The sequence below is a fragment of the Barbatula barbatula genome (assembly GCF_947034865.1).
Source record: "Barbatula barbatula genome assembly, chromosome: 7".
Taxonomy (NCBI): Eukaryota; Metazoa; Chordata; class Actinopteri; order Cypriniformes; family Nemacheilidae; genus Barbatula; species Barbatula barbatula.
Genome location: NC_136770.1, coordinates 3,632,310 through 3,658,769, shown reverse-complemented (window position 1 = coordinate 3,658,769; position 26,460 = coordinate 3,632,310). Strand labels below are relative to the sequence as shown.

The 26,460-nt window shown below is 40.9% G+C and overlaps 1 protein-coding gene across 1 annotated transcript; it reads left to right on the top strand.

Moving 5' to 3' along the window:
- Nucleotides 1–239: 239 nt before the first annotated feature.
- On the top strand, nt 240–22,741 carry bcl11ab (BCL11 transcription factor A b). Its single transcript, XM_079461320.1, has 3 exons — nt 240–544; nt 2,439–2,762; nt 18,509–22,741. The coding sequence occupies exons 1-3, from the start codon at nt 490–492 to the stop codon at nt 20,440–20,442; spliced, it is 2,313 nt and encodes a 770-aa protein (XP_079317446.1). The 5' UTR covers nt 240–489; the 3' UTR covers nt 20,443–22,741.
- The last annotated feature ends 3,719 nt before the right edge of the window (nt 22,742–26,460 follow it).

Here is a 26,460-nt window from a genome sequence, read left to right as displayed (position 1 = left end):
TTTGTACTGTCCACTGGGCTCTTTTGTAATTCGAGGAAGTCCCAATGAGTTGTAGATTATCGCCGTCTCTCTCTCTCTCTCTCTCTCTCTCTCTATCTCCCATTGGCTGCTCGGGTCTGTGGTTCACATGCAACCCATCATTGGTTTTTATCACCCCCCCCCCACTCAGCCTTCCACGAATCCTCCTCCTGCTGGTGTTTTGTAGGTCCATGTCCATCATCTACCTCTGGACGTTCAAGTTCGCTACACGTCACGTCCGCACTTGAACCTACAACTGCGCAGGGGGCTTCGCTTACTTTCTCTTCCACACTTCTCTCGAAGAGGCAATGAAGCCCAGCAGCCCACGCGTCCTGCCACTACACGGCTCTCTCCTGTACTGTTATCTCTAATTTGTTTGGGATACCCGATGCATCGCCGAAGATCTTTTCCTCTGGAATCTCCACGACTCTGGATCTTCCTAATGTGAAGCCAACCGGGAGCGTGTCCAACATGTCTCGCCGCAAGCAGGGCAGACCTCAGCACTTAAGCAAACGGGACTTTTCTCGTAAGTTCAAACGAGTATTTTCTTTGACTATCTTTATCACTTTCACTTTTTTTTAAGTTAACGTGAATCAGTTTTATTGTGTTTAGAAAGACGCGTCTCTCGGTTGATGGAACGAAGAGCGCGTTTAAAGAGCGCAAAGCTTTACGCACGAAGGCTGGTTATGCTTGCGTGTATGAAAGACATGTGTTATGTTTATTTGTGTGCATACGTGTTTAAGTGTTTTAAACGTAGTTTGTGAGCATACATAAACATTGGATGTTTTGAAAAGGCACGTATAAAGATGAAGTCTTTGCATTTCGATTTCCCGAATATCTCCCTCCAGCTTTCTGACGAAATCGATGTTTCTATTGTTATTGTTTATAAGTGCAACGTTGTTGTTTTATTGATATATATATATATATATATATATATATATATATATATATATATATATATATATATATGTCCGATTAGCTTTAACTTGGTTTTTCTTAGCGTATTAATGCTGTTTAAATCCCCGTGCGTGTTTTTCCCACGGCTCAAGTCCTTATTCCTGCTGTCAAAACCTAAAAACCGTATGGTCCGTCACAGAAGATAACATCAACAGCGAGCCCGTGTGCAAATGTTTACTTTAAAGTTTTCTCTAGAAATCCAAGGGTTTTGAAAATCTTTAAATCCTCGTCTGGAAGCGACATCACGGCTACGTGTGCTTCACAGTTTAGCCGCTAGGGGGCAGAAAATTAACAAACTAAGGGCTGTTCAACTGTGAACTTGAACTTGGTCTTGTTCGGCCCCACCTTTTCTCTTTTTTTATCTACCCACACATCTGTTTACTTACAGGCCATTTTCATTTATGTACACTTTTTGTCACTTAGATTAGCTGAATAAGATGTGTGGGCATAGAGTGAAAGTAGCCTACTCCAAAGTTCAGTCACTTAAAGCTCGGTATTTGTGTTGTTCATTTATAATGTGTACGTAAAATAGTAAATTTGAACAAGTCTCAAATGAGGATTCTAAATGATTTAACTTTGGTGTTGATTTTCACCCTCAGGAGGTTTGGATTACACTTGTTTGTTTAACACATGATGTGAGGCTTTGTTCCATTTCAGTCTTGAGCATTGCCTTCAAAGCCTTAAAATTGAAACGATTACAATATGTAATAACTGAAACACATGTCTTGTCACCCCACCTTCATCCCACACGACCTGACACACAATTAGGGTTAACCCGCCAGCGAGGGCAACGGTCTCCCTCATCCCAGTTCGGGCGCTTTATGTGGTTTCGATTGGTCTTTCAGACGTCCCGGCCGCCCATCTGGGAACTACCCCACTTACTCCCCTCAATAGCTCACCTCGGTTCAGAGCGTTCGAGCACTTTTAACAAAATGGGTTCCAATCATCTTGAAGTCAAATTAGAATCTATTTTTTGATTCTCAGAGGTGTTGGTTTCATTAAGACGTGAGATTGGCAAGCTAATGAACAGGGTCATGCAACTACAGTGAACAACCCCCTCCTCTTTACCATTTCTGGGCAACCAATGTCATCTTCATCTTTTGTTTCTCATGTTCTCTACGTCTTATTTCGATTGACTGTTTTTTTCTCTCCGGACAGACCAACTTTGAGAGTCTTCTATTTAGAAAATAATGTTTTTATGCTGCATTGTAGCTTCAGAAAGTAATAAAATGACTGTATAAAATCTTCTAAATCGTCCATATGACACCAAACCCATTTGACACATTTAATACCTCTAGTACAGCAAATTTCAGCGCAACTTTCATTTATATGGAAATTAATATAATTATCACTTATGGTATGGATATAATTATCACTTGTCAAGTCATTATCAACTTTCAATATGGATGTTAAAGCTGGTTACTCTATCATATCTCACACATTTTTATGTTTCATCCCTATAGCCGAGCCTCTGACGGCAGATATCCTAGAGGACGAGGAAAGCCATCCAGGATCGGAACCATCTACCCCCAAAGGCGATCAGGACCTTCTCACCTGTGGCCAGTGTCACTCCAGGTTTCCTTTGGCTGACATACTGCTGTTCATCGAGCACAAACGCAGGCAGTGTGAGGGCCGCCTATGCATGGACAAAGGTTCGGACGCGCCGCCTTCGCCCCCGTGGCAAGCCTGTGTCCCAGTGGAGGTGGCGGTTCAGGTCTCGCCCCACGAAGGGGAGCGTTTAGCCTTCACACCCCATGGATTACGGCCCAAGCAGGAGACTGTGACAGGTAGAGTAACTGATGTTTATGTTGGCGCACAGAAACGTTGGAGTTCTGGAAACTTCTGATTGAATGCACGTATATCACATTTCTCCTCTGCTCCCTTCCTGCGCCTGATAGCTCAGGGTTTTCAGCCAAAGATTTGGGTTTAGCAGATGTTACTACGTTCAGTGTGGTTTTCACAAGGTTGTATCTCATTTGGTAAAGCACGGCACTGGCAATGCCAGTGTTGTGGTTTTAACATACAAGTAAATGTTGATAACAGCATCTGCCAAATGCAGACCTAACAAAAATCGCTTCCCCATAAATAAAGAAGTTTACCGTGTTGCAGTTATACATTTACAGTTTATTGCACAGTTTTTTAGGACTTTTGCTTTATTATCTTTCACTTTGATAATACTTTTGAGCTGGTGTTGAACCAAGCAAACTCTTTTGAATGGATTCACATGTTTAAGAAGTTGGCACGTGTCTTTATTTAGCCGATAATTTAGCCCAAGCATTGTCTTAAAGGGACAGTTCAGCCAAAAATGTAAATGCTGCCATCATTTACTCACCCTTAAGTTGTTCGATAACTATAGAAAGTTCTTTGTTCTGTTGAACACAAATGAAGATATTTTAAAGAATCTGGGAAACCAATCAGTTTGGGGCACCATTGACTACCATAGTAGATTTTCTTCCCACTATAGTAGTCAATACTGCCCCAGAACTGGAACATTCTTCCAAATATATTTCTTTGCGTTCAGAACAACAAGAAAATGTATATAGGTTTTTAGGTTTTGAACAACCGTGGGTGTAAATAATGACAGAATTTTTGTTTTGGGTTGAACGGTTCTTTTAAGGTGACATCGGAGCTTTTTTATGTGCACTTGTCTCCATCCATCTATGCAGTCCATCTACATCACGTCTGAGGATGACCTGAGGATGTTATGTGTGTGACCAGACAGGTCACACGCCTTCACTGTTACATGTAGTCTAGGGTCCAATCGTGCAAGCAGATGTCCGTCACAACAGATGGAATTCTGTATCGGCTGTAAATGGTGAATCCGTTAATGGTTCACGCTCTAGGAAATTTGCATGATAAACAATGTAAGATATGCATGTGGACACAGCCGCTTTTAATACCCCCCCAAACAACACCCCATCAGACCCCTATTTCATTCAAGTCTGAATGCCCCCAAGCAGACCAGACGATCAGCCTGGGCAATAACCCTTACCCAACCCCCTTATCTGCTATCTCTCTCTGTCTCTCTCTCTGGGGTTATTTTCTTCAGTACATCCATGTGAAGCCATTTTCCCAGAGGCTGATATACGCGATTGTGCGTCTGTTTTGTAAGCATCTGTCCGTCTCCTGATCCCAGAGTTTTTAAAACCGGCCCTTCGTTTTATAAACACAGAAAGCAGAGCTTTGAAGATATCAGACAGAACGACAGTTAACGGTTATATTTTGCCGTACATGTCATATTTACGTTAAACGTTCACTGTGTGTAAGTACTTCACGTGATGAATTGTGGGCTCTTGCTGTTGTGCTGTCCAGTGGCGGATGTTTTTTTGGCTTAATTTAGTTTTGACGTCTTTGGCGCTGGTCCACTTTTTTCTACGCGGGGAGAGTTTTGGATCATTAGCTGGGGTAGAGCTCGTGGAACAGGGAGAGGCGGGGAGTTTGGGGATCCCCTTATAGTGCATTGTCACAGAGAACCTTTACAAGCGCATACTTTTATTTTAGAAACTTTGAGTTCCCTTTCGATCTTACAATACATTAAGTTTCAGACGAGACATGTTAGACAAAGTCAGAAATTGAAATAAAATGTTACTCAGATGTACAGTTTGGTGCTGAGTGCAGATGATATTTTCAATCTGGTTTGTGTAAAGACCATGGTTTGTGGTAAGGTTGAGCGTTTGTGGGTGTGTAGTTTACTGCCTTATTGCAACACGACAGTTTGACTTGGCAGACGCTGTCAAAGGCTTCCCTTTCATTGGGCATATGGAAGGACATTGGTACAGAGCATGCCAGAAAGTGTGTTGTGTGTATGTGGTAAAGTTAATCTTTGTACTTGAGCAAAGTGTACAGTGTAACATACTATATTTTGTATTGTTACATTTACAAAAAAAAGTTCACAATTATTATATTGGCGGTGTGTGTTCAGTTCTGTCAGGTTCACTACCGCCAGAAATTATTGACAATTAGCATACAGTTTGGATTGGCGGTATGGTTCTGTTCTGGTCAAATAATTCCCTGCCCATCCATGCAGTCAGCATGAATAAGAGCAGGGAGCACAGCGATAACCGCCCATAGGGTAGACAGAACAGAACAAGAGATGTCATTAGTTTGACATTTAAGTGTAACACTTACATTATAGAATGTAATTGAGACTTATGAAAAGAAATACCAGAAGTTGAGCGCTGATTGTAAATGTGAAGTGGAGCTGGGGATGGAGGAGGGTAATTTGCTCCTGAGCAACGCGATATGCTGCTGTTAGCTGAATGAATTTTAAACGGAAGCTGTGATAACGTTATATTTCTATAGGTAGATGAGGATCAGCTAATTCGGGCTTGACTCACGTGACCTGCCAGAACTAACGCTTTACGCTTGATTTATAATATAACCATTTATTTTAGATTCCATTTCTATTAATGTTAATTTAAACATTTGATTTTATATGTGACCCTGGATCACAAAACCAGTCTTGAGTAGCACAGGAACATTTGAGGTAAAAGCCAAAAATACATTGTAAGTGTCCAAATTATAGATTTTTCTAAATCATAAGGATATTAAGTTAAGATCATGTTCCATGAAGATATTTTCTACATTTCCTACACTAAATATATAAAAACAAAATTTTTATGAGTGGATGGCCTGCTAGAGGGACTTTGACTAATAACTTCAAAGGCGATTTTCTCAATATTCTGATTTTTTCGCACTCTCAGATTTTTAAACGGTTGTATCTCTGCCATGTATTGTCATATTATAACAACCCATACATCTGTAGAAACTTTATACAGCTTTCAGATTTAGTAAAAATCTAAAAATGTATCCTTAAGACTGGTTTTGTGTCCAGGGTCACATACTCATTTCATTAAATGAAACTAAAACTACTCAACAGTTATTGATTCTTCACAGCGGTCTACCAGATGTTAAATTTGGGCCACACAATGTTTGTTTATGTTCTTGCTGCTGAAACCGTCCATTAGGCAGTTTTTCGACCTCCTATAAATTGAGAGACTGCCTGTAAAATCTGTATCTTTGAAAATGAATGTAATTCTCAGCAGTGAACTTAATTGAAGTTCTACAAGGTAAAATTCACATTTTACTTATAAATATTATTATTATTAGGAAAAAGCTTCCCAGGGGATTGCGCATAGATACGATAATGTATAGTATAATGCAAAGTCGCTTTGGATAAAAGCGTCTGCCAAATGCATAAAGGTAAATGTAAAAAGGTTACACTGTAGGCACACATGGCAGAAGAACAATTGTGTTATGTACTCACTGTGTCATAGCAGAAACCTCTTTCAGCGTCGAGCTGTACAATAATCGGATCTGTCAGTAGCATATGATATTGTGTCCGTGTGTGTTTGTGTATGACCGTGTTTGTACGGCCGGCCAGCTGAGCTGAGCTGTGGACACATTTTCCCTAGAGATGCTCTGTGTTTATCGTTTACCTGGGAAATACAAAACTGCAGTGTGATGTATTGTCAGTTATATAAAAACTATACCATTTATCGTTAAAATTGGATTGTAAGAAAGGACTGAACCCTTGTGGGTGTTTTTATTGTCGATGTGATGCTGTGAGCATCATTTATAAAGCAGTACCTTCCTTGCTGACCCTTGTTAGGTCACCTATGCTGATTCTGGGCATTTCCAAAACAAAAGTCTTGTTATAATATGTTGAACTGTTTGTATGATGTATGTTCGTGTGTGGGTTCCGCAGCTGGTATGTTTTATCTGTCCTCTGTAGAATGAGATAAGGACTCGGGAGGCCCCTCACGGTCATGGATCCTCGAAAGTATCTTTCTTTCTATTTTTGTTCCTACATTTTATTTCACTCCGAATTTATATTTTGAATACAGATGCCCTTTGGTCAGTCATGTACACTGGGTTAGATGTGCTTTCGGCCTGAATTTGAGTGTCAAACAGTGCCTTAAATGGCTATTAATATCAAATGGAGGAAAATATGCATTTTGTTATATGTGACAGCATGAAGAACAATACGAATTGTTCAGTCAAGAGGCAGATTCATTCATTCAGTTCTTTGAACCCGAGTATTTATTAACCCGTTTTTATTGCACTAGACTCACTGAAGTGGAATCTAACAAAATGTTTATGCATTTATCTTCAGTGATCTCTCTCTCTCTCTCTCTCTCCCTCTCTCTCTCTCTGAATCTGGCTGATAATATTCTGTGGCTCATTTGAATCTTCAAAGCCTTGATTGCTTTATGAATATGCATGCTACATGCAGACTTTAGTTCATTACCTTGTTGTAAATTCTAATGACCATTAGTCCCTCTAGGTAATTGCCAATTATTTTGCATTTTTGATTAGTCCATTATGAGTTCATTCAGTTGATATGCGGCAAGCGAAGAAGGCGAGAATCACAGGATGAATACGTAGAATTGAGCTATGCCTCCATAACATATTTTGAGCCTAATTTTCATTTCATGACATGGGAAACAACATGTTAAATGTCTGGTGTTTTACATTTAGCGGCATCTAGTGGTGAGGTTGTAAATTGCAACCCCTCCCTTTTGAACGCACAACGGTGGGTAACTTAGGACAAAGATGTCGTTATGTTTTCGCTTCTTTGCCGAAGGAGATAAAGTATTTACAAAACACGCTCGTTGGAGCAGTTTATCCGTTTAGGGCTACTGTAGAAACAACATGGCGAATTCCATGTAAAGGGACCCCCAGCGTATGTAGATAGAAATAGCTCATTCACATGTAATAAAAAACATAACGCTTCGTTATGTATGGTCTTTATACACCTCTGAAGACATATTCAATAGATCCTGCAAAAATGACACATAGCACCTATAAAACCTTTCTGTGCACCTGTTAGTTGGATGTTGAATCGAGGTTGTGTGATAAGGGTCGATGTGTTGTAAATGTACATTTAGTTTGTCGGTGTGTAGTTCTCTGTGTGCTGTTTAGATTAGCAGACAGGTTTGCTCTTGATCCAACACAGCCACAATAGTACTGATTTAGTTTGGTATGAAAACTACTTTCATTTCCAATAAAAACATACTGTAACTCAAAACTTCCTCTCCAGTCCAGAGAACATTACTGCAGCTACGTTGCAAAAACAACGTGTTCTGTACTTCCTTAACTTCGTGATGTCAAGTTATATTGGGTTCGACAGCGAAATCAATACGATCCCTTTGATGTACAGGCATTGGAAGGTTACTCTATTATTTATAGAGATTGCACATTATATTTAATGAGACCGCCGGCCAAGTATCCGCTTTTTTGTGTTCTGCATAATTTCTTTTGCATTTCTGTTTGAAGATGACAGCAAAAACAGGTGATGTGACGTTCATTCCATCACTCTTAATCCCGTCGGATTGTCGTCCTGCGGCGTGCCGAGAGTCTTTACATACACCCGGTCCATTTCAAAATCAAAAAGTTTTTTTATTTACGCAAGATGCAATGCAGCTGGCGGTACCTTTATCTGGCCCGTCACAGGTGCTGGCCCTCCTCCGGAGTCTGACTTAACCCTGTGTCTATGTCATGGGGTGTGAGAAGAGGCCTGCGGGGAGGCCGACGGGGACACAATGGGAGGATTGTGCTCAGGGCGGGGGGCTCGGAGGCTGAGGCGGCCCTGACTGTGGCCAAACAGGTCGGGCCAGACAGCATGATAGATGGCTTTGTTTAAGGGTCCCGGGGTGGGGCTTGAACTTGAGGCACTTTGTTTATCCTGAATAGAGAAGGGGGGAAGACGCCGGAATGATCTATGTCTCGATCGCCGAGGAGCTATAGAGGGACGGAGTGAGGAACCGCCACGAGAGAAAGCGACCAAAACTGGGAAGGAAACCTGAGAGACGAAAGGAGGGATTTGGTGAATAATTTTTGGAAATGAAGTTGAGGGAAAGTTGTTCAACCAAAAACGAATTCTCATTTGCTGGCCCGTCATGGGTTTCAAAATCCATATGACTTTCTTTCTCATGATAAAGACAAAAAAGGAGATTTAGTTCCTGTTTTGTTTATTTACGCTGCTCTCTTCTTAATAATGAAAGGGGATAGTGACCCATCGAATTCCATTTATGTATTGTCTATTTTCCTTATCAACTACATTCCAAGTCTTGTAAAGCCATACAACACCACCAGACCACAACCAAAAGTTGTTTTTCTACAAAGATCTTGCCATTTACCTTCATTGTGTGTTTTCACTGGAGTGCCTTAAAAAAACCTTTTAAAAGACATGAGGGTGAGTAAATGTTGACACAAAAATTTCTTGCAATCGAACGTCAGATAGGAAGGACTGAGCGACAGCAACGCTGGCCGCCATGTGTAAAAAAAGGGTCAGGCCGAAAACACTGGTGGAGGGGGAGGGCCGTCCTCGCACCCTGACGGCGGCTGTCCATTTCAAGATCAACTTGGCTGAGCTCCAGGTCTTTTATATCTGACTAGACACACACACACACATACGTGCACACATACCTGTCCCCTATATATCAAATGGCACTGGGTTTGTTTGGGTTTTTGTTTTTTTGGCCTGAAGGCAGAAAGAGGCGCTGCTGGACTAGTTCAAACCGGTTAGCTGGCCTTGTCTTCACTTGTGTGCCTGTGTGGAACGCACAAAACATGCAAGATTATGATAGTTGATATATATCAAATCTGGTTGAATGTGAGAAAAATCGGTCCATTTTATTTTGTACCGAATTATGTGAAAAAGGACACGGTCACATGTCAGTGTGTGAATATAACACACGTTTGTGAAAATATCAAATATATTCGTTTGCATACTTTACACTTGTCTATCAAATGACCCTTGCATTTGCATATGTATTTATGCAGATTTTCTGAGGGGGCTCTCACGCACAGCAGGGGTCTCTGTGTGTCGTGGTTTCCCAGTGCGCGCTTGAGCGTCTTTGTGTTTAATTCTGTTGGGTATGCCCGTGTGTATGCGTAAGCAAGTGTTTGTCTGTTTTCCGTTGATATTATTTCCTGCTCGTATCCCGTTTCACTATATGTGCAAATACGTGTCTGCGACCCTTCCTAGTGGGCCACCTCTTCCAGATGGAGCGCTTTACCTTTGTTTGGTAAGTGAATGCTGGAGCCGTAATCTGCCTATCAATATCCCCTCTGAACGTCTATGAGATATACATTCACCACCTTCCTCCATGAATGGTTTTAGTTCTTCCACGTCTCTGTTTACTTCATCTGTGATTTATTTTGTGCGAAGGCGAGGGTTCAACTGGCCGAACGGTCAACATGAAGATGGAGGTCTCTTGAATGTGCTCTCCTTGTCCATTGAGGTTTTTTGCCCCCTTTCTAGAGAGCTCAGGAAATAACAACTCCGGCCGGGAAATAGTTTGACCTTTACTTGTTATTACTATGTGACAGACATGAAGAAATATAATTACTTTTGTCGCAAAAATCTCACCGTATGCATAAAGCCTTAAAGGAATAGGTCACACAAAAAGGAAAAAGCTGTTAGAATTAATCAATCTTAAGTCATCCTGTATATCCTATATGTCCTCTGTGAAACTCAAAAGAAGATCATTTGAGTAACGTGTCAGTGGTTATACAATGGAAGTCAATGGGCTCCGGTGTTGTTCGGTTACCAACGTTCTTCAAAATATCTTCTTTTGTGTTTTGCGTAAGAAAGAAAGGCATACAGATTTAGAATGCCATGAAGGTGAATACATTTTTTCATTTTTTGGGTGAACCCATGGAACTGAATACAAATGTATAAGTACATTAGTTTTGATAAATTTCGATTTCTGTGCATGTACTATTCCTTTACAAAGTCTTTTAAATGTACCATTTTAAGCTTGCTTTTTCTAATTCAGCATCACTTTCCAATATAAACAAATTATAATTTATTTCACAGATAAACATAAGACACGGTCCAGAAGTGTCTAGCCAAAGAGCAGATGTCCCATCACGGGCCTCTAGCATTTCACCCCGTCAGCTGTCAGTGATGTTGAACAGTCCTTACGCTCAGAAAACGCAGCGGTCCAATTAAACGAGGTTAATTTGCTTCAGCACTTACCTACCCGTCATATTTCCTCCTTTATTAGCAGCAGTATCCCCATCTCCTCGTCCCATTGATTGTTTGCTTCTGTCATTCGTTCTTGTCCTACACCTCTCTTATAATCTGGTATCGGAACCGGTAGTCTCCTTTTCTTTTCCTCTCATCCCTCTGTCTGTAGTTTGTTTGCCTCCCTTGCATTTGAGCAAAACAGCGTGGTGGTGACATTGCGGCTGTAACAAATTGAGCACTTGTAGAATGCGGGCATGAAACCTCCACAAAGCTTCCATTCAACGTCTTACCGACCGGACATAAAGGCCCATGACAGTTTAAGTGGCATGTTGAGTTTGCATGTGAAAGCGCGTCTACCAACGTTTATGGCGAGGAAGAGGATTTGATGAGAAGGTTGAAACAATGAGACAGGCGGAAATGTGTGCATTCGGTGAGAGGAAAATCTGTCAGACGATTTAACGGCATCTATAAATGTGTTTATGATGTGCTAGACATGTAGATAGGTGTATTTGACTGGGCATGTCATGTTTGTTTTTATGTGTCCGTATTCGGACAGGTTCAGTTGAAAGTTTTCCTCAAGTTGCGTCACGCCAGCCAATCAGATTGAAGCCGTAAGGTGACAAGAGCGGATGAATTTAGTAACCAAAATCTAAACTCTGATCCCCCTCGCCTCTCTTTGCTCTTGTCATGGCATTATCGTCTGGATGAGAATGGGTCATCTCCTGCATCCCCTGCCCCGCTCGGTGAACCCCTGCCCTCCTCGCCTGTCAGAGTGAACTATGGTAGACGGACACACACTGAGACACTGTCACATAAACAAAGACACATATAAACCCAGAGGCCCGTCACACTGAGAGGACAGATGCCCTCAGTGTGGAATAGAGCCTCTACAGGATTTGTCTCTCATGTATACAGAGGCAGAAGTCTTCACATGTATGGGACAGAGGGGCTTCAAAAATCACATTTGGGATGTTCATTTTGAGAATCAAGAGTGTAAACCAATATTTGAGAATGGAGGGTTGAAGGGGTCTTGTTGTATTTTTGTCTAAGATATGCGCTCCAACAACACAATGTCATAAGCAGATTTACTTAGTTGTTTTTTGGTGCTTTTAAGACGTGGTTTACGCCATGTCTTCATGTGCAATTAATAATTGATTGGCATGCAGGTTGAAGGTCAAGTTTCTAAACACTGAATAGGTGTCAAAGATGTTTGAACATTGGCAGTCACATTTTTGCACATCTGAGGATTTCAGAGAATGTTAAAAATGGTCTTGATGAACTTGAAAGTCCAAAGGACTGAAATCATGTTAACTAATGTGTACTCTTTCTGAATTCTTCTGTTATGCCATTTGAACAAACCCGTGACTTTGGGTGTTAAACAAATACATAGCAGAATGCTAACAACTACTTACATTAGCACCTACATAGCTACCCCTGACATGTCCCCTTAGGAACGCCTCTAGCATATATTAACACTTCCATGTCTCGATGTGAATATATTTAAGTATAATCACCAAACTGGATGTATAATTTGTATTTTGTAGATTACAATATTTAAGGACCAGTGTATGAAATTTCGCGGCATAGGCCTATAGTGGTGAGGTTGCGAAACCAGCGGCTCACTCACTGACAACATCTTAGTCCTGTGAGAGCCACCGTAGTGCTTCGAAAGCAATGGCGAAGCACTACGGTGGCTCTCACAGGACTAAGATGTTGTCGTGTTTTCACATCCTCTGTTTGAATTTAAAATTGCAGGTTACTTTGCGTACTTTCCAGTGTTGATGTGAAATATGTCAAACTAGGGCCCAGTTTCACAGACAAGGCTTAATAAGGCTAGTCCCAGACTAAAATGAATGTGTGACCTATGTTAACTGAATATAACTCAACAGAAATATCTTACAATATATCAGTGCCATTGTTTTGTCTCGAGATGCACACCAAAAATGTATTCTTCTTAGACATTTTTATAAATGCGACATCTTAATTCCTGGCTTGTGCTAAGCCGTGTTTGGGAATCCAGGCCTATAATTTCTTGCAAAATCAGCTCAATTTATTATCAACTTAAGTCATTATTTTAAGCTTACCATTGTGAATCACGCTAATTTGGTATGTACTTCATGTACACTGATTTTTGTTTAAAAAAAGTTACACATAAGCTAGGTTCTGAAGTACAGTATAGTCGCAATTTGTTCTATTAAAAATACTTCAAGGCGCCCTGACCGTGAGGAGTGGCCAACAGGCTGTTGCATGTCTCCTGTGCCGCTCTATCAAATACTCTTCCGCTCGGCTCCAGTCGTGACCCTTGACCTCAGCGGGGCCATGCATGTGCACGGTCTTGCCAGCACCTCCCTGGAATGTCTAAACCCCTCTAGCGTGGAGCCAAAGATGGCTTACAAGTCTCTGTGCTGTTCTACAGCTTGCAAAGTATAAATCCTGTTGTCACCAGAGGGCTCGAGCTCTCCTCATGCTTGTTATTTCTTTCTATCAGCCTCTTTTTTACCCAGTCACACTTCTTTAGTTAAGAGCACAAGTGTTTTAAAACTGAAATATGTGCCTCCTGCTTTGTGGTGAATAAGGAAGCTTTTGTGCTATTGAGGCCGTATCTCCGTAGCTCATTCAGGGACCTACCTCAAAGAACTTGTATTTGAACTTAAAGATATCCATAAGAAACCTCTGTCTTAAAGGAACAGGTCACCCCACAATGAAAATTTGGGTTTGGTTTATGAAATGCAATTGTGACATTTTTTTATTTTGTGTGAATTGTTCCTTCAAGTGGGTTAAAATGCACATGTAAACAACAGCGTGGTTGCTTGATGGTGTGGTGGAAATAACCCTCTCTCTGACCCCTGACCCTACAGTATCTTGAAGGTATGTACAGTATGAGGGTTGTGAGGCCTCTAGACAGATTTTTGGCAAGAGTTCATAGGTGAAATTCCAGCTCTGTTTGAAATTCCAGGGCTTTGGTTGTTTAAATTGTTGATCTATCTGTTGTTTGATGTGATCTATGCTGTTGCGGTTGAGTATGTATACATTATGTATATATAGTATTGTGTTTATATATATAATTTTATAATTGTGTATATTTTGTATTAAAGTATAAACTCATGATAGAGAGATTGTCCCACATCATTTAGTTGAAGGACAGCACCAACCTGCAAAGTTGTGCTTCAGCACTTATAAATTCATAATTTTTGATTTCATTATAAAGCAGTTTCGTAAAAGATTAATGCATATTGCAATTCTGATTTATTTGTTAGGCATGACTTTTTATCAAATGTTTGATATTTTACATAAAAAAATGCAATTCATATATCAAATGAGAAATAAATACTTGAGTTTTTTTTCGAGTTAATGTCCTAACTAGCCGTAATTGGACATTGTTGCTCGCTTGGTAGCACGGCCACAATGCAAACCCATTAGTCCAGAGTTCATCTCTCTGTACCACAGCTTTTTATTAAACACCCAACATTAGGTGTTGGGCTGCATTGTGTTTTTTGCGTATACTCCAACTTCATGCCTGATTATATAAGGACTGTTGGGAGCTCGACTAATATTCTTTTCATACTTCACTGGCTGTATTTCTCCTCATTGATGGTAAAACGGAGGCGGCTTGCAGAACTCTCCCATCTGCTAACATGCCGTGATGCAGATTAGAACATATGTATCCAATTAAGTAGCAAAGCGGAGTGGTGGAATCTGGCCTGATGTCACCCAAATGAAGAATTGGGGTGAGTGTGGCCCGTCTCAGCCAAGTGATTGTCGCATCCATCTTGTAGAAGCTTCTGATGGTAAATGTTCTGTTTGGGTTTCTTTCTACGTCGCCTTTTATAGTGAGCTATAGTGTGCTTATGTTGGGTGGAAAAAACCTTTTTAAAATTTTATGAACACCTGTTTTTGACTTTTCTAGGGTCTGTTTCTTTTAAAACATCACACACCGTGGCTCATCTCAAATTTGGTTATACAAACGTTGCTGCAGGTTTTCTCTCTATCGCCATCTCTGTTTGAAACCTAAAATTGCAGATTACTTATAATACTTGATGTAGGTGATAATTAATGGTAACACATCGGCCCCTTAACCGTACGAGTTTACTCTATAAAGGCCATCGGACAGTCAAATTAAAGCAAATAGATTACGTTCTTTCCGTCTTGATTTACTGCATCACTCGTGGCCACGACGTGCCAGATGGGAAGCCTTAAATATTGAGACCGTGGCTGTTAAGTGAATTGGGAACACTGGTCTTTTTGTACCGGTCCCAGTACCAGAACTCTGCCTGAGGGGGCTTCCTGAATGAGTCCCTCACTAGTCTGACTATCACATGCCCGTTTAAGCCTGTAGTCCTCTCATTAAGCGGGACACGGAGAAAGAAAGAAATATAGACAGGGAGACTTGAAATAATCTTTGTTGAGCTGTGTTGAAATGTTGGCCGGGTGGTCAGCTTTAGATACTTGTGCCCTCATTGTACACTATGAATCAGTTGTTGATGGAGTTTCAGGAAGTCTTTTGAGGTTCTAACTGTTCTAAGTAATGAGGACCTGTATTATAGAGATAAAGAGGTTTCGATGGATGTTTGTAACCCCCGCCCATTGACTTCCATTGTATGAACAAAAAAAACACTGTAAGATTTCTCAAAATAACTTCCACAGTATTCTACTTTTTAAAGACATGATGTTAAATAAATTATTTTGGGGTGAAGTGTCCCCTTAAGGGTGTTGACATTAAAGGTAAATATATTGTATTGTACTGTACAATATTGTAATAGGAGTCTCTAAGGTTAGAAGAACAAAATGTTCACTTCGATTCTCATTATTGTACCGGAAAAAGTATATGTGGGTCGTTGTCAAATTAACCGTACATATGTCCTATGGTGTGACATGGCAACAATTTAGCAAAAAACGAACAATAATGACAAATCTCTTTTATACTATTTTATATTATAAGTATAAATAATTTAAATAGTGTAAACTTCATTTTTTACTTTTGCTGTCACACCATAGGACACAAGTGCGATTTATTTGTCAGCATCCCATGTATACTTTTTGCATTATAGTAATTAGGGTAAATGTGCTTAATTGTCATGAAAGTTATGTAACAATGCACAAAAATTTTAATAGGCTTCATTCACTTATATTTGTAAATCAGTATTGTATGTTTCCTACTATGTTTCTTGGGAATCAAAGCCATGACCTTTGCACTGCTAACACAATAATCTACCAATTGATCCGCACGTTTTACTCCTTGATGATGTCACAAATGTGTTGAACATGGCTCATCCAAAGTTGGTTGAAGTTGATTGTAGAATAACTGTTTTGCTAGGGATTTTTGCTTAGTCTGAGTCAAACAAGCACAACCTCCCCTCACCCTTTTCTTTGCTTTTCTATGTTAGATGTTTGTTCTGTCTGTGGGACAGTGTTGTGTGCGAACAGAGCTTCCACTTCGGCCCTGAGCAAGGGCATCTAGTTCATGTTTCCCATTGGTCACCTCTGTCTCCCCTCAGACTGTCACCCCCCCCATCCCCCCGTCTCTAACCATCACCCCTTCACCTCACTGTCTGGTGAACTCCTTTTGTCTCCTCCTTCTTTAATGTGCGTTGCTAAGGTGACTCCTGACCCATTGCTTGGCACTTTGCAAGAGGCCCCAATCCAAGATGTCTGCCCTCCTCACCCCTCTCAGATGCTTTCAATGTTCGGTGGGGGAAGGTTGGGTGTCCAGCGTTTGTCTACATTGGACTTTGGGCCAACGCTAAACTTGGAAAGTCGGCAAAACCAGTTCTTTCTCGGGACTGAATATGTTTTTTTCCATAAATTGTCCCCAGAGTATCAACCTTTGGCATTTCATCACATTGATTTAATGACAATAATTGATGGTCTGGATTTAAATAGATTCTGCCATAAAGATATGGATGCTTGAGTGAAATGCAATTATATTTTGGAATTTTTTGCTGGTCTCAAACGGCAAATCACAAATGTGTCAGAAATTCTGCCTTGGGTCCTTTAAGTACAAAGTTCAAGTTTTTGGTTTCGCTTTGACTCTTATCTAAGTGTGCGTTTGGGTTAAGGACTGTATATTAACATGCCCCAATGGATGTGCGGTGACTTGCGCACAATGCTTTTGAGATTCGGGCATAACCTACAGTAACCCAACAGAGCAGAGTTTGCCATAACAACTGTGTTCTTTTCTGTGGTCTGAAAGACAAAGCTCAAGGATAATTCTTCACACATGACAGATCTTATAGTTTTAGGTACTTGCTTTATTATGGTCAATGGGTCCCACACAGGCGTCAAACCTTAATTAATCAAAATATTAATCAACTAAAGCCAAAGAGTTTATTGCATTACAGTACACTGAGAGTTAGCAAGGAACAAGTCTCGTTTCTTAGATAGAGAAGACTGAATTGAAAATAGTACATTTGAAAGTGTGCGAGATTTGTAGGGCAACAAAAATGTCTTGAACAGCACTTTATGCTTTACGTGTGGGTTAAACAACAGTGTCAGTGCTCACTTCACTTCAACAAAATGGGACTAAGAAGAGTAATAAAAACAAAAATTTATGTTTTAAGTATTTATGGAACAGTGATATTGAAATAAAACAACATGCACATCCAAAATAGGGTTAGATGCTTCCATTGAATGGATATTTTGCTCATGTTTCAAGTGGACAAAATGTTTTTCCCCATTCTTTCCGTAGAATGTGTACACATTGTTCTGCCATAGCTCCCTTCAGCATTTCACTAAAGACTGTGTGGTTGTGGCCTTGTTCCTCTAAACGCAACTGACAATCATTAAGTTGCCCTCCAAGACAAGGCCACCACGTAATGACTGCTGTTGGTGAGGTGGGAGTTTTAAATGTCATCAACGTGGAACGATTGTGATTTGTGAGGTTGTGAAAAATAATAGTTGTACACTTATAGTGTATTTTCTATTTCTACTGTCTTCACATGATAAGAGTAATAAAGACAAAATGACCTGTAATAATTGACAATATATCTTTTCATTTTTAACTCCTCAAATAGCATATACACGTACTCTCAGGATTCATACGGAAGTGGTATGGGATATAATTGGAGTAAGAATGAGAATAGGCAGGCTTTTTATGATGGAGAAATCTCCCGCAGAGGTCAAACCCCACACAGGTGGTAGCAATTAACTGTAATTTTTGCAGATTGTAATGATCCATAATTTACCAGCCTTCCCCCTCGAATCTCTTGTGCAGTAAAAGTGTTTTGATTGGGTACAGGTTTTTTTGCTCGCTTCGGACTTTGTGTAAGACACCTCGAAGACAGCCAAGGCCGTTTCCATATGTAGCTGGAATGTTGGACTGTTTAACTGCGGTTCTTGTTGAACTCGGACGCACTCACTTATAGGTTTAGCAAATAGAGTTGTGACTTGTTAGGTGAAAATGTTAAGCCAAGAAACGACTGTATGAATAAAGCAAGACAGTTTTGAATAAATGATGCGTTGAACTGTTGAGTTAAATTAAGTTAAAGCGGCAGAATGGCCTTTAGTGGCATTTTTCTTTAGAGGCTGAATTTTTCTCTTTCTCCTTTTGTCTTTTAGAAAAAGATGAGCCCAGCAGCTACACTTGCACAACTTGTAAGCAGCCCTTCACCACCGCCTGGTTCCTGCTGCAGCATGCCCAAAAAACACATGGTTTCCGAATATACTTGGAGAGTGAACCCGGAAGCCCGTTAACCCCTCGTGTGGCCTCAGCCCCAGGCATGGGTGGGGACTGTGCCTCACAACCACCTTTACATGCAGCCCACCTTGCAGACAGTAGTCCCTATAGCTTGATGAGGATAGCCAATAGGGACAGCTCGTCAGTTCCTAGAGAAGGCCGATATCCCAGGACGCCCCCGCTTTTTAGTCCCCCGCCACGGCATCACATGAGCCCAGATGATCTGGCTTTGGGCACCCACCACCCAAGCGCCTTTGACAGAGTACTGCGTCTCAATTCGGTACCTTTGGACTCCCCATCTATGGACTTCTCAAGACGTCTACGGGAACTGGCGGGGAACTCTGCCGGATCCTCTCCGCCCATGTCACCCAACCATCCCAGCCCTATTCAACGGCTGCTTCAACCATTCCAACCAGGGGCTGTCCATTCTCCATCTGGACCCCATTCAACACCCACCCAACAGACGCCAGCCGTGCCAGCCGCGAAGGCAAAGTCTTGCGAGTTCTGCGGGAAGTCCTTTAAGTTCCAGAGCAACTTAATCGTTCACAGGCGCAGTCATACCGGCGAGAAGCCTTACAAGTGCCACCTCTGCAACCACGCTTGCACGCAGGCCAGCAAGTTGAAGCGTCACATGAAGACTCATCGACATAAGTCATCCTCCACTACCTCCAGATCCGATGACGGCCTTTCAACTGCCAGCTCACCCGAACCAGGCACAAGTGATTCACTGAGCAGTGCCACAGATGCTTTGAAATCTGTGGTGGCTAAATTCAAAAGTGAGAATAATGGTGTTCCTGTAGATGGACAGGAGTTGGAAGATGAGGAGGAGGAAGAGGAAGAAGAGGAGGAAGAAGAGGAGGAGGAGGAGGAGGAGGAGGAGGAGGAGGAGGAAGAAGAGGAGAATGAGAGTGAGACAGGAGAGAGGAATGATATCAACTTCACCTTGAGTCTGGAAGGTGCACGTCACCATGAGAACAATCGACAGCGGCACAGCAAAGGTGGAGGGGAGGGCATTCAGGTTTATAGGGATCCTCTAAACGTATACAAACGTGACCACCGATTGACTGCTGAGGCAGGTGGCGATAACTTCTCAAAAGAGTCCAAAACCAACGGACCGTACGCACCCATGGTGAACGGAACGGCCTCCTACCCAAATGATGATCTTTCACAAAAACGTCTGGGTGGAAGTCCTGTTTCTGACAGCCCTCTCTCCAAACGCATCAAGGTGGAAAAAGACCTTGATCTACCCACCCCTACACTCCCCAATTCTGAAAACGTGTACTCTCAGTGGCTGGCGGGATATGCCGCGTCACGCCAGCTCAAGGATCCCCTCCTCAACCTCGGGGACTCAAGACAATCGCCTTTCGCTACCTCTTCAGAGCATTCCTCTGAGAATGGTAGTCTCAGGTTCTCCACTCCCCCCGGTGATCTTGACGGAGGGACGGCCTCGGGACGCAGCGGCACTGGGAGCAGGGCCAGTACGCCCCATCTTTCCACCAGTCGCCCTAGCTCCAAGGACGGCCGCCGTAGTGACACTTGTGAGTTTTGTGGCAAGGTCTTCAAGAACTGCAGTAACTTAACAGTGCATCGGCGCAGCCATACGGGCGAGAGACCGTACAAGTGTGAGCTTTGCAGCTACGCCTGCGCTCAGAGCAGTAAGCTAACACGGCACATGAAAACGCACGGACAGACGGGCAAAGACGTTTATAATTGCGAGATATGCCACATGCCTTTTAGCGTGTACAGCACTCTGGAGAAGCACATGAAAAAATGGCACAACGACCGACCCTTGAGCATCGAAATTAAGACGGAGTAAAATTACCACAGGATTATTTAAGGCACGGTGTCCACTAAAAGACTCTGAGCCTCTCTAATGTGCAATAACTTAACGTTTTGTACTTTTTCTTACTGGTTGGCATGTTTTAGTGTGTTAGCTTGATAAGCGTTAGCTGTGTTGGTACTGTCTTTTGTCAAACAAGACATTTCATGCTGCAAACAATTATTTTTGCATATCATACATCGTTTGTTTTTGTCATTTAAGCTTGTATTCTTATGACTACCTATACATTCACACTGGGGTTTACACTGTTCATTAGGGGACTTAATGAACTTTAGGGTTACCAGCGAAAGTTTAAACAGTGACATTATACTAAAATACTAAAAACGTGAATTTTTATTGTTGCTTGTGAAAAAGAGTGCCTTGGGTGCATTTGTGTTTTTTTTGCCATAAGCCTGGGGATATTGTTCAATGCATAATTAGGTTCTTGCATCAAGTACCTAGTCACTAAATGCAGGAATCCAGTATACGTTCTTATATCTTTTACTAGTATAACCTATTGCGTTCCTTAAGTACGTTGTTTTGTTGGCATGTTCATGCCGTTTTGCTTAATGAGATTTTCTCTTGTGTTTCGGTATCATTACCGAAAGGTAAATTTGTTTTTCTTTTGAATTAGGGTTTTAACGTTTCTATGGGTTTTCTATGAAGGTTTTTAGAAAGTATCCCTAAAATCGCGTTTTACTCGGTAGATAAAAACCAATATATTGTAAACTGATATACTGATACATTTTCTATTTGGTGCATGGAACTAAAAGCGTATTAATTGTGTAAATATGTCTATTTCTTGACAGGGTCATTCACAAACGTCTAACAAATCTTATAGTCCCTGAATAAGCTTTTAAAGAGTTATCAGGATTGAAAATCCTTTGAATTTCATATGAAGCTAGAAATAGAAATAGTTTAGCGAGGCCAGTTTTGATGGAGGATTGGATTTCAGGACATTCACACATTCTTGAATAAGAGTCTGAACACTTTACCGTTAACTTGCTTGAAAAATGTGGTTCATGTCCACGACTCGTCCTTTTACACACCGCTCTTCAGTTTCTAAAGCTGTGTACTGTATATACCCCTGTCTGTTAGTAAAGCACTTAGCCACGTTCACACATTTTGTGCCCGTCGAGTTGACATTCAGACTTTTTATTCTCTACGTTGCCCCATAGTGTAGTTTTTGAATAGCACTTGACACTCAGCCTAAAACTCTGTATCTGTCCTGCTAATCTACGGGCAGGTGGTTGAGTATAAAACTAAACTGCTCTCCAACGGCACACAAAAAATAACATGCACTGTTCGATTTTTGTCGGTTTACAAGAGGAACGTCTCATTTTACCAGCTTGCTGAGGTGTCAACACGTAAATAGAGTTAGATTAGAATTTTTGATCTGAAAAAAATGAAATAAAAATAATACTAACATTAAGACTGTTCATTTAGGAGCTAGATTTTAAATCGAGACGTGATGTTTATTTCTCAGTGAAAATACTCCAAACTCGCTTCTTAAACAGCCATGAGGTTTATTAGTACTTTCTTTTCTTAAAGAGTTAATAATTCACAGTTTTGGGCTTCTTTTTGTAATACTTTGGTGTTTTTAACAGAAAATTTATTTAAAGTTCTTTTTTTACTCACCTTAATTTCTTGGTGGATTACAATGTACTATGTAAATACTGAATGTTATGTGAATTTATTGTTTTATTTTCCTTCTTGCCATAAACACGTGTTCAAGACGCATTATGATGAGATTGTAGAAATACATTAGACATTTTATTGGGCTGACACGAAAAGCTATCGTGACACGCTTTAGTTTCCCACGTCAGTGTTTAGAGAGAATCCGGATTGAATTGTTCATCAAACGTTGTCCAGATAGTATTTATATAGAGGCTAGAATTCCAGACTGTTCACTTTAAAGGTACGAAAATACCTGTAGTTGAGCCTGACATGCTGCCACCGGTTTTTTCTCCTTAGTTTGGCAGGATAATAAAGTGTGAATCATTTTAATGTATGGATCTTGAAAATGAGTTTCTAAAGAAAAAGCTATGTGGGGGTTTCAAGGATAAAAGGCTAGACAATGGTCTGTTGTCGCGATCCTGTCACGGTGATGAGAAACAGGTGCTTTTATGATGTCTGGCCTTTGGATATGCAGTAACGTTTCATAGTTGGTGGGTTTCTCTCTGTTTCAGCTGTCACCCCCCCCCAACACAACCTGAAACATTCCAGTCGTCTTTGAAAGAATGGATGTCATATGCAATGAATCAAGAGTCAATAAATACATTTAAAATGCATTTTTAAATACACCTGCAGAGTTTGTCTTGTTTTGCTTTGTTTAGCTTTTGGAATATGAACCATGGTTTAACTACAGTAAAAGTATAGGAACCCTATATAATAATTTAGCTGATTACCTTAGTAGTAGTAGTATAATAATAACAACAATAACAATAATAATAAAACGTATTATTATTATAATCCGCAATAATAATATTTCTGAAGGTTCAATATTTTATTACAAATGACATTACTATTATTATTATTATTAATAACAATAATCAGGTTGAAATTGTACAACATAAATTAATTCTGCAAATTGTTCTCCAAAATAAGTGCAGGAAATGCAACAAATAAATAAATAAAAAGTCATGTTTTAGTCTTCATGTTTATGACCTATTGTACACAAAGCAAAGACTGATATTAATATTTCGTCTTTCTGTTTAACTTTGATTTCATTGGATTAAACCATATGAAAGCCTTTATCAAATTAAGCAAACTTTTTTTGTTATAATGTTCAATTTGTCAAAAAAATGGACCATCATTTCTGAGCACTGATCTAGCGAAACATTGTTTGAATAAACACTACATAACTCAGTTGTTTGTTGGTACTTTAAAGAGCACATACTGCATTTAACAGAGTTTAGTTTTACATTGAAAAATCCCTGAAAACCATTGAAAAGTTTCTCCCGCTGGCCACATGTGTGTCTGTATGTGTACACATAAAGGTTTAACACCAGGTGTGTTTGCTTTGTAGAATCCAGACAAAGACGACGGAAGTTGGTTGCTTTATCTGTTGTCTCGGGCTTTGTCTGGTCATTGGGTGTCTGTGTTATAACTTTAACAGTCTTTTTCTTCTCTCATTTTTGCATTGTAGACTGACACCAACGTGACAAAGTAATTGCTCTGTCTCTCTTTCTCTCTCTTTCTCTCTCTTTCTCTCTTTCTCTCTGCCTTAGCTCTGTGTGTTTACTGACCTGGAGGAGATTAAAGTCCAGCTTTAGAAAAAGGATCCAGCTTTTTAAACTGTTGACAGTTGAGCTAAAAGCCCTTAAGACTCGGGGATGGGCACTAGATAGATTGTGGCTAGTTTGTGTGTGTGTGTTTATGGGGCTTAAGAACCGCGTTTGCTTTCTGTTCCCCTCTTCCAAGTTCAATGTCAAAGGGTGAACAATGGCGGGTTACAGGGATCCTGCGCCCAAACAGACCATGTGGAGTGTGCATACTTTTCCCATAGCAGACCCTGACCTCTGCTCTCCGTCTCGCTCTCTCTCCCTCCCTAAAGAATATATTCTCATGCTTTCAGACAGAATCTGTCCATTTCCCTCACAAAAGAATCGCTGTCATTTGAGACACCTTCAACAAACCTGACAAGTTTTGTAATGCATAAAGGGTCCATTTTCAGACGTAATCCTTTTACTTATTCGTCCAAATGGTATTCTGCTAAATTATGCTGAGATACTTAATTTTGGAAACATTTTAGGCCAACGACAAGGATGCTTCATCAAACAACCATTTTTAGCCCCCCAAGAAACTTTTAAGTTAAATATTCCCAATGGGGCAGTTTATTTTTTATTTACATTTTTTTATCCGAAACCTGTTTGAGTTTCTTTCTTCTGCAGAACACAAAAGAAGATATTTTGATGATCAAACAACATTGAACCCCATGGACGTTCATTATATGAACGCAAAACCACAAAACCATTTTCTCAAAATATCATCTTTTGTGTTTCACAGAAGTTAAAAAAGTCACACACACTATTTTTACAACTATACCTTTAAAAGTAGATTTTTTTAACCCTTCTAAAACATTTTTTTGACATTTTCCACACACAATTATAGCTTGGCCGAGGGGCTTCTAGATTTCCGTGGACACGGATCGAGGGCCGCTGGATTAGACTGGGATCTGTGTTTTGTCTTGGACGGGAAAAAAAATTGTTGAAAGCGGCAGTCCTACTCTCTCACAAACACCAGACACACACATATGTCCACACACGTGTGCCCGGGGAGAGTCTTAGGGGACGTGACCTCTCCCCAATGCCTCCGATTCTGGCCCCTTCTCCTTGGGTGAAGGCAGAGAAAGGTCAAAGGTGATTTTTGGGGGGGGCTCAAGATTAAGTTTCACATGACTGAGCACCTTTGTTGAGGCCGTCCAGCAGAAAGGAAACATCCAGGAGGCCCTCATGACTGTCTGAGAAGGGCCTCAACAGTACCCTTCCCCCTTTGGCCTCGTCTCTTTTTCATCTCACCTCCAAGTTGTCTCGTATCTTCTCTTCTTCATCTCTTCTCTTATTTGTCTCGTAACTTTCTTCTGCATCTCTTCTCTTATATCGCGTAACTTCAGTTTTTTTATTCTCGTCTCTTATCTTTTTGGTAAATAAAGACTGAAGCCGTGCGCTCACTACAAGATTGTTAACCGGCACTCAGTTTAAGTATCAATATCTCTACAGACTTGTTTCCTTCTCTGATAAGACTATGTCGAGTCTTAAAAAAATTCTGTAAACACTGCGATTTCTTGTATGTTTTAGGTGAATTCATTATTTTTATTCAGGAAAGACTCCTGACCAAAAATACCCAAAGTTTGCCAAGTGCAGTGATTTTGACAATATCATTTTGACAATTATATGACCTTACGAAACCAATGTTGCTCACAATTTGTATTGAAAACTTTTATGGATTATCGAATCGTATAGATAAGTCTTATGGATTATCGAATCGTACCGAAGGACATTCAACAGTTGCCTGAACATGTAAATTTGAATTAGTTTCTCTGGACCTATTACAATAAAACAAAAGCTAAGTCACCTTACGTTCATCTTAGACACCATAAAAGCAGGTCTTGATATCTGTCTTTGTAAAAAAAAGGGGGCTATTTTATCATTGACCACTAGCTCTGGTGTCAATGTACAGTTCTGGTGAGACTGTAGGGCGCCAGCTTTACAACCCTATCCATAACAGAGGCAAAGTTCATCCTTTTTTCTTATCTGCTTCTTTTTTTGAACTCCACCTGAGACCAGATACCCTCTGTTTGTCTCGCCCGGCCCATGTTTAGGTTGACCCTCTTTCTCCGTGACCCCCTCGCCCCAAATACACAAGCCCGTCCGCACACACACACAGCTTTGTCGTGAATGGGTGAGAGTCGATTCGGGCATTCATGCATAATTCATCACAGCACCAATAATCCCAGACTGCACCGGGAGCCGTTTGATAGGACAGACAAAAAAAGGGGTGTGTGGGGCGAGAGCCGAGGGGGCTAAAGAAGGATTAGACAGTGAAAATATGCCTTTGATAGCTTTCACAGTCTGAGGGGTCCTGGTTTACGGTTATTCCTATTTGTGTCTAATCTAATCTGGGAGAATCCCGGTCGGGGAGGCGAGATCAATCGCTGAAAGAATGAAACTGTTTTGGTTTTTAAAGAGTCGTTTGGGCGATGCAAGGCGATAAGACCCCAAACATCTCAAATCACAGGGTGGCTAGGTCCCACACACGCATTTGCCCAAACATGCACACATTTAGACGTCCTTTACACGCATGCACCCGTGTAAACAAAAGGGTCCGGACGCTTCAGGTGATTAATTGGTCTGCGGGATTCAGCTGGGTCTGTGCTGTTTGTACAGTTCCATCTTTGTGGCAGCTGGTGGTTGGGATGGAGACACACTTTTATTAGCGTGCAGAGGATTGACAATAAACATAAAATAGAGGACAAACCACCAGCCATACCGCAGTACGTAGTGTTAACCGCTA

Coding starts and splice junctions, on each gene's coding strand:
- bcl11ab (XM_079461320.1), top strand. CDS start 490: ATGTCTCGCCGCAAGCAGGGCAGACCTCAGCACTTAAGCAAACGGGAC. Junction 545..2,438: donor AAGCAAACGGGACTTTTCTC/GTAAGTTCAAAC, acceptor TCATCCCTATAG/CCGAGCCTCTGACGGCAGAT. Junction 2,763..18,508: donor CAAGCAGGAGACTGTGACAG/GTAGAGTAACTG, acceptor TTTGTCTTTTAG/AAAAAGATGAGCCCAGCAGC.